Source organism: Panthera onca, chromosome D1 (assembly GCF_046562875.1).
Source record: "Panthera onca isolate mPanOnc1 chromosome D1, mPanOnc1 haplotype 2, whole genome shotgun sequence".
Classification (NCBI taxonomy): Eukaryota; Metazoa; Chordata; class Mammalia; order Carnivora; family Felidae; genus Panthera; species Panthera onca.
The window spans coordinates 28,165,005-28,180,703 of record NC_138348.1 but is presented as its reverse complement, the minus strand read 5'-3'; the positions used below and the strand labels follow the sequence as shown (position 1 = coordinate 28,180,703).

Genomic DNA, 15,699 nt, shown 5'->3' with positions numbered 1-15,699 from the left:
GAGAGACAGAGTGTGAACAGGGGAGGGGCAGAGAGAGAGGGAGACACAGAATCCGAAGCAGGTTCCAGGCTCTGAGCTGTCAGCACAGAGCCCGATGCAGGCCTCAAAGCCACAAACCACAAGATCATGACCTGAGCCAAAGTCAGACATTCAACGGACTGAGCCACCCAGGTGCTCCTCCTCAAGGACTGTTCTTATTTGAAACTGGCTTTTTTCCCCTTTAAATGCATGTCAGGGAGATGGCAAAGTATATGGCTACTAGTGCAATTTGGTGCCACTGCTTTGATTCATACTAAGTAAGGCACCAGCATTTTTACCCATCATTATTTTTACAAATGTCAACAGAGTAAAAAAGGTATATAGCATTTAATATTTTTATGAAAACAATTTTGACATCATGAAAAGCATCTTGGAGGAAACCTCAAAAGATCCTTGGACCATACTTTAAGAACTGCTTTAAAGGCTGTGATAATAGTTTGTTAAATAACAAATATTCAACCAAGTAAGTTTTAAACATATTGGCTTTTTTATTCAATTAATGGATCAGGCAACATCCCATCTGGCAAGTAGAGGGGAGCTCCAAAGGGCTATAGAAAAGCAAAGGTTTTAGGGGCGCCTGGGTGGCTCAGTCGGTTGAGCGTCCGACTTCAGCTCAGGTCACGATCTCGCGGTCCGCGAGTTCGAGCCCCGCGTCGGGCTCTGGGCTGATGGCTCAGAGCCTGGAGCCTGCTTCCGATTCTGTGTCTCCTTCTCTCTCTGCCCCTCCCCCGTTCATGCTCTGTCTCTCTCTGTCTCAAAAATAAATAAACATAAAAAAAATTAAAAAAAAAAAAAAAAGCAAAGGTTTTAAAAGTAGAGAGGGAGTGGTAAAAAGGAAATTATTAGCAAAAATCTACTGTTTTAGGCAAGGTCACCCTCCTAAGTGGAACAAAAAGGATCTATCGGTAAATTTCCTAGTGCTGACCAGGAAATTCCCATGTTAACTGGGTAAAGGTTACATTTCTGGGGTTTGAAACTGCAGTTAGGTTAGGTATTATTATGTCCTGGCTTATGTCCTGGTCCTGTTATTAAGTCCTGGTAATGACTTGAGGCCTTGCCCTAAGTGACACCATTTTGGGCCTGTGTGTGTATAAAACAAACAAACAAACAAACAAACTTTTTTTTTTACAAGTTATGTATTTTAATCAAAAAAGTAAAAATTGAGACATTTCTAATCTTGAAGTTCTTGCCATTGAACTTGAGTGAAGTTTTCCTTGTGTATGGGCTATTTTATATATTTTTTAAAAATGTGTATATGCCTTGGCTCTAGACCAGAATTTTACAGTAATTTAAGTGTAGAATTAAAAAAAGAAGAGATGGCTGTATATTAACTCATGCATTAGATGTCTTATGTAATTTCTTCAATATAGAGAAACCATCAGTTCTGGAGTAGTACAGCAAGGGGAGAACAAACAGGTTCCTGTGGGGCTGATGTTTACCAATGCTGGGCTAGTATTGGGCTTCAGAGTCACCTGGGAACCTTTAGAAGTATAATATTTAAACCTCATCATTACTGCTACCACCACCTACCCACCCACCCCCACCAAAAGATTCTGTTTTAATAGTCCAGCAAGCTGATTTGTTTTGTTTTGTTTTGTTTTGTTTTACGAGCTCTCTAGTGATTGTGATGTGCAAACCAGCTTTGAGAATCTGTAACCTGGGGTGTTTTTAAAAGCCAAATGTGAGAAGCTTGAATTTGAGGAAATTTTATCTACAACCTTTTATCTGCTTGTAGGCTCTTTTTATAAATAAAAGTGTTTTTTTTAATTTATCAGGAAGAATATTTAATATTTCGTCTTTTCACTCTCTCAGAATTTGATCCTCCAGCTCCCTTTGTCACTCGTTTTTTGAACACAAGAGCGATGAAGGAAACCTTTAAGAGCTACATGGAATTGCTTGTTAGCATCGCTTTGGACCCTGACACAATGCAAGCCTTAGAGAAGAGCAATGGTACAGTCTGCTAAGTAGTACTTTCTTGGTAGTGCTTCATGGATCTTCTTTATTCTTATCTGTTAGTTATGTGTTTAGTATGTAGGTTTTCTAATAGATATCTGTATATTGTCAGTTCACATGTTCATGATACTGATTCTATAAAGTATTCCTGTCTTTTCATGAATTGTCAATATTTGAACAAATTTATATTGAGGGTTTTTTTAGATTGAATGTATTTTTATTGATTCCTACTCATGGGAAAATTATGTAACTACCCACTAGTTTCTTTCAATTCTAAATCTTTGTCATCCTTATAACATTTCACTAAGTGTCTATGTTACACGCAAGGTCCAGAGGTCAACACATTCTGCTTTCTAATGATTGGAAAGGTGAAGTGGATAATAATGGTATAAAGATTAAAATCACATTATTTGTGTCTCATAAAAGATACATCACCAAATAATTATATTCTAATCAATTAATAATAAAACAATGTATGCATTAGGTTATATTCATTAATATTATTCCTTTATATTCTTCCTTTAGTAACTTTTCCTTACAGTAAAATAGAGATGAGATTGATATCTGAAATAACTGGTGACTCATATATTTAATGTTGCTTGCTAATATTTACTACTCATCTACTGTAGCATTCACCAAGGATGCTAAAAGAGGGAATGAAAGGGTTGTTAATGAGTCAGTTCCCATCACCCTCCTATCAAAATGATTGTATGCATGTATGATCAAAAGATAGTAACAAAAATCACTAACAATATACTTCAACAGTAATGCCTAATAATACATATGTTATTTCCACATACTTTGATATACATTATTGTTTTACTCCCAAAACAATTCAGACAGCCATTTTGTGGATGAAGACAGTGAGGCACCTAGAGGTTAAGTGTCTTGCTTAAGAGCCCACAATTTGCATGTAGCAGAAAAAGGATTACAATCTCAAGTCTTCTAATTTTTGGTCCATTGTTTTTTGACCGTATCAGAGACAGTAATCCATTCATCAGTCTAAAATTTTAGAGTCATGTAGACCTGGAAGAGACATTAGAGATTATCTAGTCTAAAACATTTATTTTGTAGACTAAGGTTCAAAAAGATTAAATGTATTTCATAGTTATAGAACAACTTAATCATTGAATAACCACAATTAAAACCCATAGTTAATTCCCCACATCAGTGTTTTCACCATTAAATGTTTTCTCTCAATCAAAACTCCTTGCATCATACAACATACATTTCTTAGTAATGGCAATTCCTGGGTAGTTGTATTTTAATTGTTTTTTTTTTTCTGTTGCTTATCATTGTTTTCTGATTTTTCTCTATTTGATATAAGGGGGAAAGACTTTAATGGTTATATTTTATTTTTTTTAATGGTAACATTTTTAAAATATCCACAGCTGTTTAAACCTTGTTTTGTGAAATGTAAATTCTTACAGTTTTTGAACAGATTTAATCACTACTAGAAAGATAAAAGAAAACTATCACAGTGTGTATCTAAGGTGAGTGACCTCAGAATGCATTCCTCACTAAGGACTTTTTCTTCAATTAGAGGAAGTGTTCTTCTGCTGGTCACTGCTTGTGTTTGTATTCCAAATATAAAGAATACTTTTATTCATCTATGAAATTAGCGGCCAGATTCTGAGGATTACATATACATTTTCAGAATGGTCATTAAAGGTAGTGTTATAAAATATATTATTATGCTGATAATTTGAGAAATAATCTACTAACCTAAAATATTTAATACAGCACCAAAAGTAATTAATTCTCCAATGAAAGTGCTTTTTTTAAAAAAAGATCTTAAAGTTTTAGAGGGGTGAAAAAGAAAAGTAAAAAGTTTTGGTTAGAAATCTTTATCATACTTTTACTCTCTCCTTTTCTGAAATAACTATTTTGACTCTTCTCTTGTGTTTTTGAAACTGGATTTTGATCATTTTTCTTCCCCTACTTTTTCTTTGTCCCAAACTACAGTTAAATTAAGACTATCATATTTGGTATTTTATAGATTTTTATAATGTCAGATAAATCTATATTTTGTAATATGATTATTGTTCAGATGATAAATGAGGTCTGGAGAAACTAGGCAGTCTGCTCACTGGTCATGTTAGCTGTCATCAATGAATTCTGGTGGCAGAGACAGGGCTAAAACCCAGGACTTCTGATCCTGTCCTCATACTATGCTGTTTCTTTCTCAGGTTGGCTATTGCAAACCTATTTTTTCAAGTTACCTTTTGTTCAGAAAGCTACATGTCCAGTATTTTTAAAGTAATATTTACATACACCAATGAATTTAATATCTTAACTTTGAGGAAAACTTGGATTTTTAACAAGTTTTTATGTTGATAGTTTATCCTGTTACAATAAATTTTTATCTTGTTTTAGATGAGCTCCTTTTGCCTCATATGAAAAAAATAGATAGCATGCTGAATGATAACCGAAAGAGACTTCTTTTGAATCTTCATTTGGATCAGCCATTCAAGGTATTTCCTTCAGATGATTTATTAGCAAACTCACTGGCAATCATAGTCTTAAGAATAATAGGCAAGAAATTTATGAAAGTCACTCTCAGTTTTATAAAATTTTTCACCAAACGAAAATTTAGTTTTTATTCATTATGAGTCTGTTTAGCTTGTCTTTTCATTTTATTAAGCAGATTCTTAGTGTTAATCATCTGCTTTTTTTTTTTTTTTTTTTTTTTTTTTTTGCTTAAGTTCATTTTTTAGGCTTTTATATTTATCTAGAATTCCTGCTACATAATAATTTCCAAATATTTTCACAAGTACTTCCTTGGGGTGCCTGGGTGGCTCAGTTGGTTGAGCAACCAACTTCGGCTCAGGTCATGATCTCACGGTTTGTGGGTTCGAGCCCCACGTCGGGCTCTGTGCTGCCAGCTCGGAACCATGGAGCCTGCTTCTGATTCTGTGTCTCTCTCTCTCTCTGACACTCCCCCACTCATGCTCTGTCTCTCTCTGCCTCAGAAATAAATAAACATTAAAAAAAATTAAAAAAAAAAAAAGTACTTCCTTTAAACTACCAAATTCCAGTCTTATTTTTCTTTTAAACCTTTTCAAAATTTTCACATTTCATCTATAGTTAGAATTGGCCTTTTCTTAGCATAGTTATAAAAATTTCCTTTATTTGTCTGATTTACTCAATATCTGAGGAAAAGTTATCTTAACATAATGGTAGATATATATAGTTTAAATTGGTCTTGGTGTCATCAGAAATATAGAACAATAAGAAGCTAATCTAAACACAGAAAATTTATCACAGAAGCTACTTAGTCAAATTTTTCCAGCTTTTCCTTTTTTTCTTTAATTTTTTTATTGTTTATTTTTGAGAGAGAGCACATGCGTGCTCACACAAGCGGGGGGAGGGACAGAGAGAGAGAGAGAGGGAGACACAGAATCCGAAGCAGGCTCCAGGCTCTGAGCTGTCAGCACAGAGCCCGACGCGGGGCTCAAATTCACGAGCCGTGAGATCATGACCTGAGCCGAAGTCGGACGCTCAACCAACTGAGCCACCCAGGTGCCCCGAAATGTTATATGTTATACTTTTAATAAGAAAACCTGAGGGGCTTCTGGGTGGTTCAGTCGGCTAAGCATCCGACTTCGGCTTAGGTCATGATCTCACGGCTCGTGAATTTGAGCCCCGCGTCGGGCTCTGTGCTGACAGCTCAGAGCCTGGAGCCTGCTTCGGATTCTGTGTCTCCCCCTCTCTCTCTGCCCCTCCCCCGCTCATGCTCTGTCTCTCTCTGTCAAAAATAAACATTAAAAAATTTTTTTTTTAAGTATAACATATAACGTTTAGAATCTTTTGATCATATCTACCTTGGGAAAAGTTTTTTTATACATTTGTATATCTTTTAATTTTTATAAATAGAATTTATTTTTTATTTTTCTTTAATGTTTATTTTTGAGAGAGAGGGAAGGAGGGGCAGAGAAAGAGGGAGACAGAGAATCTGAAGCAGACTCTGGACTATCAACTATCTGATATCAGTGCTGTCAGTACAGAATCTGATACGGGGCTTGAACCCACAAACTGTGAGATCATGGCCTGAGCCAAAGCTGGATGCTCAACTGACTGAGCTACCCAGGCACCCCTGGACTTTATTTTTATAGCAGTTTTAGGTTCACAGCAAAACTGAACGAAGTACAAAGAGTTCCCATCTACCCCACATGAACAACCTGCCCCATTATCAACATCTCCCACCAAAGTGGTATATTTGTCACAATTGATGAACCTACATTGACGTATCTTTATAACCTGAAGTCCACAGTTTGCATGGACTCTCTTGGTGTTGTACATTCTATCAGTTTGGAGAAGGTATAATGACATGTTATCTACTATTAAAGTGTTATACAGAGTACTTTCACTGCCCTGAAAATCCTCTTTGCTGTATTCATCCCTCCCTACCCACTTAACCTCTTGCAACCACTGATCTTTTTACTCTCTCTATAGTTGTACCTTTTCCAGAATGTCCTATAGTTGAAAACTATACCGTATGTGGTCTTTTCAGTTTGGCTTCTTTCACTTACTAATAAGAATTTAAGATTTGGGGGCACCTGGCTGACTCAGTTAGTAGAGCATGCAACTCTTATCTAGGGGTCATGAGATCAAGCCCCACATTGGGTATAGAGCCTACTTAAAAAATAAAAGGGTGCCAGAGTGGCTTAGTCAGTTAAGCATCCAATTCTTGATTTCAGCTCAGGCCATGGTCTCACAGTTAGTGGGATTGAGCCCCCGTCCCATAACAGGCTCTGCACTGACAGCGTGGAGCCTGCTTGGGATTCTCTCTTTCCTCTCTCTCTCTCTCTCTCTCTCTCTCTCTCTGCCCCTTCTCTGCTTGCACACATATGCACACACACTCTCTCTCAAAATAAATAAACATGAAAAAATATAAAAAAATAAAGATCTGTAAAATAACTTGTTTTAAAAAAAGAATTTTTTCTGCCATGTCTTTTTATGGCTTGGCAGCTCATTTCTTTTACCACTAAATAATATTCCATTGTCTGAATGTACCACAGTTTATCTGTTCATCTACTGAAGGACATATTTGATTGCTTCCTAATCTTGGCAGTTATCAATAAAGCTAGTATATAAACATATGTGTGAAGGTTTTTGTGTGGATGTAAGTTTTCAGCTCATTTGGGTAATTTGTATAGCTTTTTCACATTCCTATTTTATCCAGACTCCACATAAAAGTGAAAATTGACTTCATTTTACTAGGTAAAAATTAAGGCTCTGAGATTGAGTTCAAAGTTAAATGACACCAGAGTTGCCTGGCTGGCTCAGTCAACAGAGCATGTGATCCTCGGGGTCATGAGATCTAGCCCCACGTTGGTTGCAGAGTTTACTTAAAAAAATCAAAAGTTAAATGACACTAAACTACTAATAGTCCTGTATCATTCACAGACGTGCGCTTACAGAGAAAAAAGTTAAAAGGTAGTAAGAAGCCCAGTACTAAGAATTTGGTCTGCAGACTACAGTCCAGTATTTTCTGCTTAACTGCTATTATCAATTGAAATTTAGAAAATACCTTGCTTTCTGCAGAGAAGGGAATGCTTTTAGATGTGTGTTTTCTAAAAGTTTACCAAATCTTAAAAATGAGCAGTTTGAGGTACCCCCCCCCTTTTTTTTTTCAAGTAATCTCTATACCCAATATGGGGCTCAAACTTCCTCCCTAGAGATCAAGTCTCCCGCTTTACAAACTGAACCAGCTAGGCTCCTCTTGGCTAGCCATTTAGAAATGTTAAACCCGTTCTGGGGCACCTGGGTGGCTCAGTCAATTAAGCGGCCAACTTCAGCTCAGGTCATGATCTCAAAATCATGGGTTCGAGCCCTGTGTCAGGCTCTGCACTGACAGCTCAGAGCCTGGACCCTGCTTTGGATTCTATGTGTCCCTCTTTCTCTGCCCCTCCCCTGCATTTCTTCTCTCTCTCTCTCTCTCTCTCAAAAATAAATAAACGTTAAAAAAAAAAAGGAGGGGCGCCTGGGTGGCTCAATCAGCTAAGCGTCTGACTTCACCTTAGGTCATGATCTTGCAGTTTGTGGGTTCAAGCCCTATGTTGGGCTCTGTGCTGGCAGCTCAGAGCCTGGAGCTTGCTTCAGATTCTGTGTCTTCCTCTCTGTCTTCCCCTCCTCACTCACTGTCTCTCTCTCAAAACATTTGTGTGAAGGCTTTTGTGTGGAAAAAAAGGGGGGGGGGGGAATGTTAAACCAGTTCTCTAATAACTTGTATTAAAATAAAGCCACCACTTGAAATTTAATAGACTCTGTAGATATTTAAAGCGTATGCGATAGTTTATAATGAACAACTGAAAAATTAGTTTTCATATTATTTTCACAGAAAAAAAACAATTTCTAATTTTGAAATTAGTTATTAATTTTTATTATTTTCATTTACAGCATTTTGCATTTTAAAACCAAAATACAAACAGTAGATTGTAAAAGATTGTCAGTCCTTTAGAAATAATTAACACCATTACTCATGATGATCTTAGTAATTTTAGGAACCCTAAAGCTTTTTGAAGTAAATCATGTTCTGTTTTCCTCAGAAATCCATGTGCTTCCAATCATCTTTAGCATCTTGTCACAGAAAGTACTTGGGAACCCATACAGAGTTTGGAAGAGGTGGCCCTAAAGGTTGTAACTGTTTATAAAACAGTATAGCCTGTCAAATGGTAATTACATTCTGAATAGAGGCACTTGAACCTGTATATTGTCAGAATTCAAAATAGTAAATGATAGTGGTTACTCAATTTAATCTTTTAAAACAACTTTTTCTTTCTTTTTTTTTTTTTTTTTTTTTTAAGTAAACTCTATGCCCAACATAGGCTCAAACTCACAACCCTGAGATCAAGAGTCACACACTCCACCACCTTAAAACAATACTTAAACTAGTTAAATTTAGCTATAAAGATCATTCGTTATTGTTTGTGGCTTTTCATGATTTACCAAGTAGGTAAGGGCATAAATGTGCCAGTGACTTTTAAAGAATGGATTAGAGGAACACTTGGGTGGCTCAGTCAGTTAAGTGTCAGACTTTTGATTTCAGCTCAGGTCATCGTCTCACAGTTCCTGAGATTGAGCCCCATGTCAGGCTCAGCACTGAATGCGCAGAGCCTGCTTGGGATTCTCTCTCTTCTTTAAAAATAAATAACAATTAAAAAAAAAAAGTATGGACTAGAATTGGTTTGGCTATATGACCACTAACTTGTCAGTGAGTAACTACTGTGTCATTGTGGCCAAAAAATTCATCAAGACCTGTTTTAGACTCTTCTTAACACAACTGTAGTCAAAAAAGGCAGAGGAGTAGTGAAGCCAGAGAAGTATTATGATGCTGCTCATTTTCACTGTTCTCATTCTCACCTGTGATCCAATGAATTCTTTACAGCAGGGGTTGGCCAAGTTGAATTGGTAGAGCTTTGGAGAAACATATGTCCCTCTTTCCCCTACTTCAAACCCACAGAGAGGCATTACTAGAACTCCCTGCCTCATTAAGGAGTCCCTACAGTGCCATGTGCTGTTGGCATAAAGCAGGTCATAAGGCTCACTCAAATTTAAGGGATGAGGGAATAGATTCCACATCTTGATGGAAGAGCTACAAAGAATTTGTAGCTATGTTTAATACCCGTGTATATATCTGTATTGTATAGATTTACCACATGCCATCTGTACCCTCTGCATATTCGTGTGTGTACTAAGCATAAATGTATGTATGTATTTTTTTCTGTATTTTTTAAAATAAAATTTGAATAGCTGAAAGTAGTTTAGTTTTCTTCTGATGTCAGTTATTTTTGCTTTATTTTAAAGAATGCTTTGGAAAGTTTTCCTGAACTAACAATAATTACCCGTGACTCTAAAGCAAAAAGTGGGGGTTCTGCTATTTCTAAAATCAAAATGAATGGCAAAGCTTATAATAAGAAAACTCTAAGGACTTCTAAAACAACCACCAAATCTGCACAAGTAAGTAGATATTGATAGATAAAATTATACCTTTTCCACTTAATATAATTCCTATTTAAAACATTGAAACAAGCAAATATTTTACTAAATTTTGTTGTAAATATGAAATCTTTTCAGATACGCATGAGCAGCTCCAGATCAAGGAACAGGGATTTGGTCTTATTCTTTGTGTTTCTCCGTCGTTCAGCAGGGTATCTGCATGTAGTTAGTGCTCGCAGATTTTTAAACTAGATTAATAGGCAAGGAATCACCTGATGCCTGTATTTATATTTTATATATACTTTTTACCATTGGATACAAATGCATATAGATAAGTGAGCATACACATTTCCATGAGATGCAATATTCCATATCTGTAAAATTATTGAAATTGGAATTCACTCATTTTCAAACATAGTCTAAATTATTGCCTTTTCAGAAAACAGTTTTACCAATCAATTCCACATCAAAAATTAATTCTGTAGAAACACATTCACAAATGCATAAAAACGTATGCCCTTGCTCATTGTGCAGTTGTTTGTAAGAGCAATCCAGTTATGCTTTGCCAGTAGGAGATTGGACAAAGAGCCATCCAGATAATGTAATACTATGTACTTTTTAAAAAGAGACTCATTCATTCTTTCAGTAAAATATTTTGAGTGCCTACAGTTTGCAAATACAGTTCTAAGTACTAGGAATATAACAGTGAAAAATGGTCAAAAATCCCTGCCCTCATATCATTTATAGTGGCAGGGGGGATATATGTAATAAATAGATATTCAAGTTTTAGTTAGGAAAAAATAAGTTCTAAAAAATAGAGTTGCAGAACAATATGTATAGTAGGATTTCCTTCCCGTTACAGAATGAGAGTTATTAATACGTAGTATACATCGAGGGAAAATATGAAAGAATATATACCATGCTGTTAACCTTGTTTATCTCTAAAGCAAGAGATTATAGATTCTTTTACTTTATAAGCCATCTTACATGTTTACTGTTTAAATTTTTTCTATGTTTAAACTTTTTGAAATAGTGTGTGTTTATATTCAGGAAAAAGAGTGAAGGTTTTAAAATACAATTTAAATTCTTAATCGAATAAGCCTCTTGTCCATATTTAAGTGTATATCTAACCATATTAGATATGGTTTATTTTTAAGATTTCCGTTGAGACTTTTGGAATACTTGGAAAAAGTATTCGCAGCTCAAACATTCCATGAAATAAATATACCTATAAACTCTTTTCTTTTTATAGGAGTTTGCTGTTGATCCAGAGAAAATACAGCTGTATTCTTTGTATCATTCACTCCATCATTACAAATATCATGTTTATCTGATATGTAAAGATGAGGTAATTTTTTTCACTTATTTAAAAATGAAAATTTTTTCTGAACTTTTAAGGATTCCATACCTATCGTGGTTTTTTAATGTTTTAAAGAAAACTGTTGAAAAATATGTCTCTCTATTGTCCTGTAAATAATGTTATTCTGAGTATCTCTGTTATGTGTTGTGCTCATATTAATCTGAGGCTCTTAGGGAAGCTGTAAGTGGTAATGTTTTTAAGCTATTATGCTTACTTACCTTGCCATAATAAATGGTACTTTATTTCATTTTCTTCTCCCATAATACAGAATGATCCTGCTTTAATTCACTTCAGTCACTGCTTTGACATCCTGCTGTCTTCCTTATCACTAGAATGGCCTTATCCCACTTAATTGCAGAGAAAGGGGTTTTTGTGCCTTGGCAGGAAGAAATGATAGTTAAAATTTAATTGTAACTTTTAAGTATCATAATTGAGGTTGCTCAGAAATTATATATGACCATATTACCACTTTGTAGGTGGGATAATAAAGTTCAATTTCCTCAAAGGTTTAATGGTTCTAGACAGTAGTATCTTTTTTGACTAGCACTACCAGTTTTTTAATAAAGAGTTAAGTTGGCCCAAGGCTATACTTGATGTGTTTGATGATAATGTGCTGGAAAGATGGTCGTGCAATATATGTTGACTATTTTTACAATGCTCTGAAATGTAGAATTGACCCCAAAATTGGTCACTTAAATTTAACACAACTGGAAGCAATTGAGAAAGTTTGAGCCATTTTTTTCTAGCTTCCTCCTTGCCCTCCTGGAACTAAAAATGATAGGATTAGACTTCACCTGAATTTATGTGACATAATCATTCTCCATGGATGGAATTTGTTTTTTAAAGCAGTATTTGTAGGTGGATTCATAAATCCTTTTCATTCGAGATCTAGAAACAGTGAGCTCTTATTAAGAGCTAATAAAGGGATAAGTATAAGCTAATGTGGCAATTCTCTTTATTTTAGATTTCTTCTGTGCAGAAAAGAAATGAAGACTTAGGACAGGAAGAAATTGTTCAACTTTGTATGAAAAATGTAAAATGGGTAGAAGACCTATTTGAAAAATTTGGAGAACTTCTAAATCATGTACAGCAGAAATGTTCCTAACATTTCCACAAAAATTCCGTCTATTTTATAGCACTAATGAACTGGCAGAGGCGGGTGGTCGAAGGGGGTGCAGAGCCTCAGATAATTGAATGTCAGGCAGTGGTCTCCTGCGGGCACACCTGCTTTGACCATAGAACTTGCATCATGACCTCTGCTGAAGGGCAGCGGTGCTGCCCAGGAAGTCAGTCCTTTGGAAATGGACCTAAAACCCTACCACGTTTTTATCCTAATGAATGACTTTTCTATTTTGTAAACCATTGGGTAACTGAGTTTTATTTTCAGAAATGTTTTTTGACAAATGATGAAGCATGCACTAAATATAATTTTTCTTTATGGCTAGAGAAATAACACTTACGTAACTTGATTATTTTTTCCTGACTCTGACTAAATACCAGAATGAAAGAGAGGTGGCACAGAAAGCATATGTTTATATTCATGTCTGGCCACAAAATGGAAAGTATTGTACATTATGTAAACAGATCTGGTGTGATGTGACATTTTGTATGAGAATATCCTCAATTTAAAATATGAAATTCAGAAACTGCATTCTGCTTTACGAACTCCTTTTACTCTTAACATGTTCAGGAAACTGGATGTGGAATTGGTGCAATTCTAGGACTGCTTTTTGTGTCAAATTATATTGTAATGAGAAAAACAATGACATACTATTTTCCCTATCTCGAAGAATATTTTCGTTTATACTGTTTTTCCTTTGGAAAAATTTTCAATTGTACATTTTATTTCACTAATAGTTGTATTTTTCACAAGGAAAATGTTGTGGTTATAATTAAGTTTGATGTATCTGTACTACACTTTCCATTATTTTCAGTAAATCTTATTTAGTTATATATGGAATTTCTATTGTGAATTCTATCTTGAGGTAACCATTTTTGTTTATACAGATTTGCTTCAGTGTTATCCACAATATGCATTCAGTACTAGAATTAGTTTAGCTTTATAAATGGAGTTGTGTTAGACACTGCAGTAATTTTCTAATTCATGAAAGTAAATTTCTTACTAAACTAGTACTTGATAAACTGATTTGTCAAATCAAAATTCACCACGTTATACGTTTGGAAGAATGAAATTTATGATTAGGCTACATGCAGTGTTAAACACAGCTTACCTAACTCTTAGAACTGCAAGTGGTAGAACTCTCCTTTGGTGCCTTTCCAACCTTTATACATGCTGTTGTAGCTTTCTTTAGTTTGATAGCTAGTGTTTCAAGTAGTATAGCTGAGACAGTGAATGTATTAGGTTCAACATGACCTTTTGTTTTATTTGTGTTTGCCAACAGGATGCCTTATTTGTTTGAGAAAAAGATTTACTAGTGTCCTTCTAAATGATCTCCTTTTTTAGGATTCTAAAGAGTTGTTAATCATCATACTTTTTGTTTATTTTACCACCGTTTAGTGCCTTAAGCCCTATCAAGAAAGCAGTGTTACTGCTCAATGCCCAAATAAGACATGCTTATGTGGACATTGCTGTTGTCTTGATTTTGAGTTAACAGGCCAACTTCTTATACTTAAAACCTTGCTAAATTGGCAAAGAATTAAAGATAACATGTGACTTGATTTGAGAGTAAAACATTGTAGCATTGGGTAGAAAATGAGTGAGTTAAGCTTACATATTTATTTTTGATGGTTATCTTATTAAAAGCAATAATTCTTAATCCAACAATCCTTGTACCTGCCATTAGATGAGTTAATAATAGAAGTTTCTCTCAAGGGTTAAATGTTCCACTTCTGAAAGTTTCTAAAAAGACCTGTTTAAACAGTTGATTTTGAAAACAAAAGTAACCTATTAGATTCATTTTGCCTAACTCAAATGAGAGACTTACCAGTGAGAGCATCATAAAATTAATTTCACCAGGTGGAGAAGAGTAGGAAGCAGCCATATTTCTTTCTGATATTGACTCTGGACAGAATTGGTTTCTTTCGTTTCCAAAGTGCAGAGTAGATAACTACATCTCCTAATGTAGTGTTCTAAGTACATAAGTACATGTCTTTCCTCCCGCAGTTTAACTTTCCTGAATCATTGATGGTTGAAATGCCATCATGCATTTAGGTAACACTTGAAGTACATGTTTGAAATCACTCACCACATTTCCTTGTTAAGGCCCATGGAAAACAGGTACATTTCCTTAAAGTTAATCTTATGTTTCCTATAGAAAATAACCCATTTCCTCTTCAACTGAAGTTGTCCTCAAAATGTTTGCAGTTGTATTCATTTTAGTAAAACAAGTGTTTTCATAATGTCAGAGGCCAAGTCTGTGATAACTGCCTGAAGGAGACCCAGTTGTTTGGCACTGTCTTCTCTCATTTGATCATTAATATAGGCAAGGGCCTCAAACTCGGGCCTTCGCAAAAAGTGGGACTATTATTATGATAACCATTCATGAGTCCTTTCTTTGTATGAAGTTGAATAAATACCTAGCTGATTAGCATTCACATTCCTTGCCACGGAGTTTGAAATTTGTAGTATAGAAATAATTTTAGGTTGTAGATAGAATTAAAGAGGTAAAGCACACATTGCCACAACCCATGAAAAACATTTTTAAGAAAGATTGGATTTTCCTTCCTGCAGATATATCTGGAAATAATATAAAAAATCAGTTTGTGTTGGTGTTTATTTGTAGTTCAGACTGGTGGTTGTAGAAGGAGCTTCCTTGTTCCCATTTTCATAATAATCCAGTTTCCACTTATTTGATCTCTAATGAAGTCACAAACTTATGATGATGTGAATTTATCATAGTAAGTCAACAATACAAACTGTCCACTCTTCTTTTACACTATCAAATAGAAAACATTGGTGAGGTGCAAAAATCTTAATTTAAAACAGGAGACGTTCAGGTTATCTTTAAGTTTCTAAATTTCTTTAAGTTTCTAAAACTTGAAAATGATAGGTGACTCATACATTATTACTGGTTTCAAAGCTTTCCTCACATTTTTTAAAGTCTCACTTTCCTTTTAATATATATATTTATTTTTGTTGAAACAGCTGTTTTCCAATCTATGATTTTGAAGATACACCGATAAAAACCCAATGTAGCAGCAGGGTTATTAAATCAGCTTTGGGTCCCAAAAGTTGCTTCAGATGTGCAAGTTGTGAATTTTATTGTATTTGTAGAATACAGTTTTTGTTTTGAACTACAGTTTCATCTGCTTCTCAAAAATGATTTTCAAACAGAGTGAACTGTCCCGGGATAATTGCTTCTACCCATGTCAATTGCATTTGACACGTAACTGCACAAATGAACAATGTACACTATTGGTTGTGCATTAACTTACATGTACAACTT

The 15,699-nt window shown here is 35.1% G+C and overlaps 1 protein-coding gene across 4 annotated transcripts in view; it reads left to right on the top strand.

The window, feature by feature from the left end:
- Positions 1-14,914, top strand: part of QSER1 (glutamine and serine rich 1) — an 81,522-nt gene extending 66,608 nt beyond the window's left edge. For 3 of the 4 annotated variants that reach the window (XM_060606297.3, XM_078433355.2, XM_060606301.3), the window contains 5 exons: positions 1,852-1,989; positions 4,369-4,466; positions 9,802-9,954; positions 11,186-11,281; positions 12,258-14,914. In XM_060606297.3, coding sequence (XP_060462280.1) covers positions 1,852-1,989; positions 4,369-4,466; positions 9,802-9,954; positions 11,186-11,281; positions 12,258-12,398 — 626 coding nt within the window. In that variant the 3' untranslated portion in view covers positions 12,399-14,914. Of the gene's footprint in view, positions 1-1,851; positions 1,990-4,368; positions 4,467-8,543; positions 8,670-9,801; positions 9,955-11,185; positions 11,282-12,257 lie in introns of those variants that run through there. The other variant, XM_060606299.3, reaches the window with a different exon arrangement.
- The last annotated feature ends 785 nt before the right edge of the window (positions 14,915-15,699 follow it).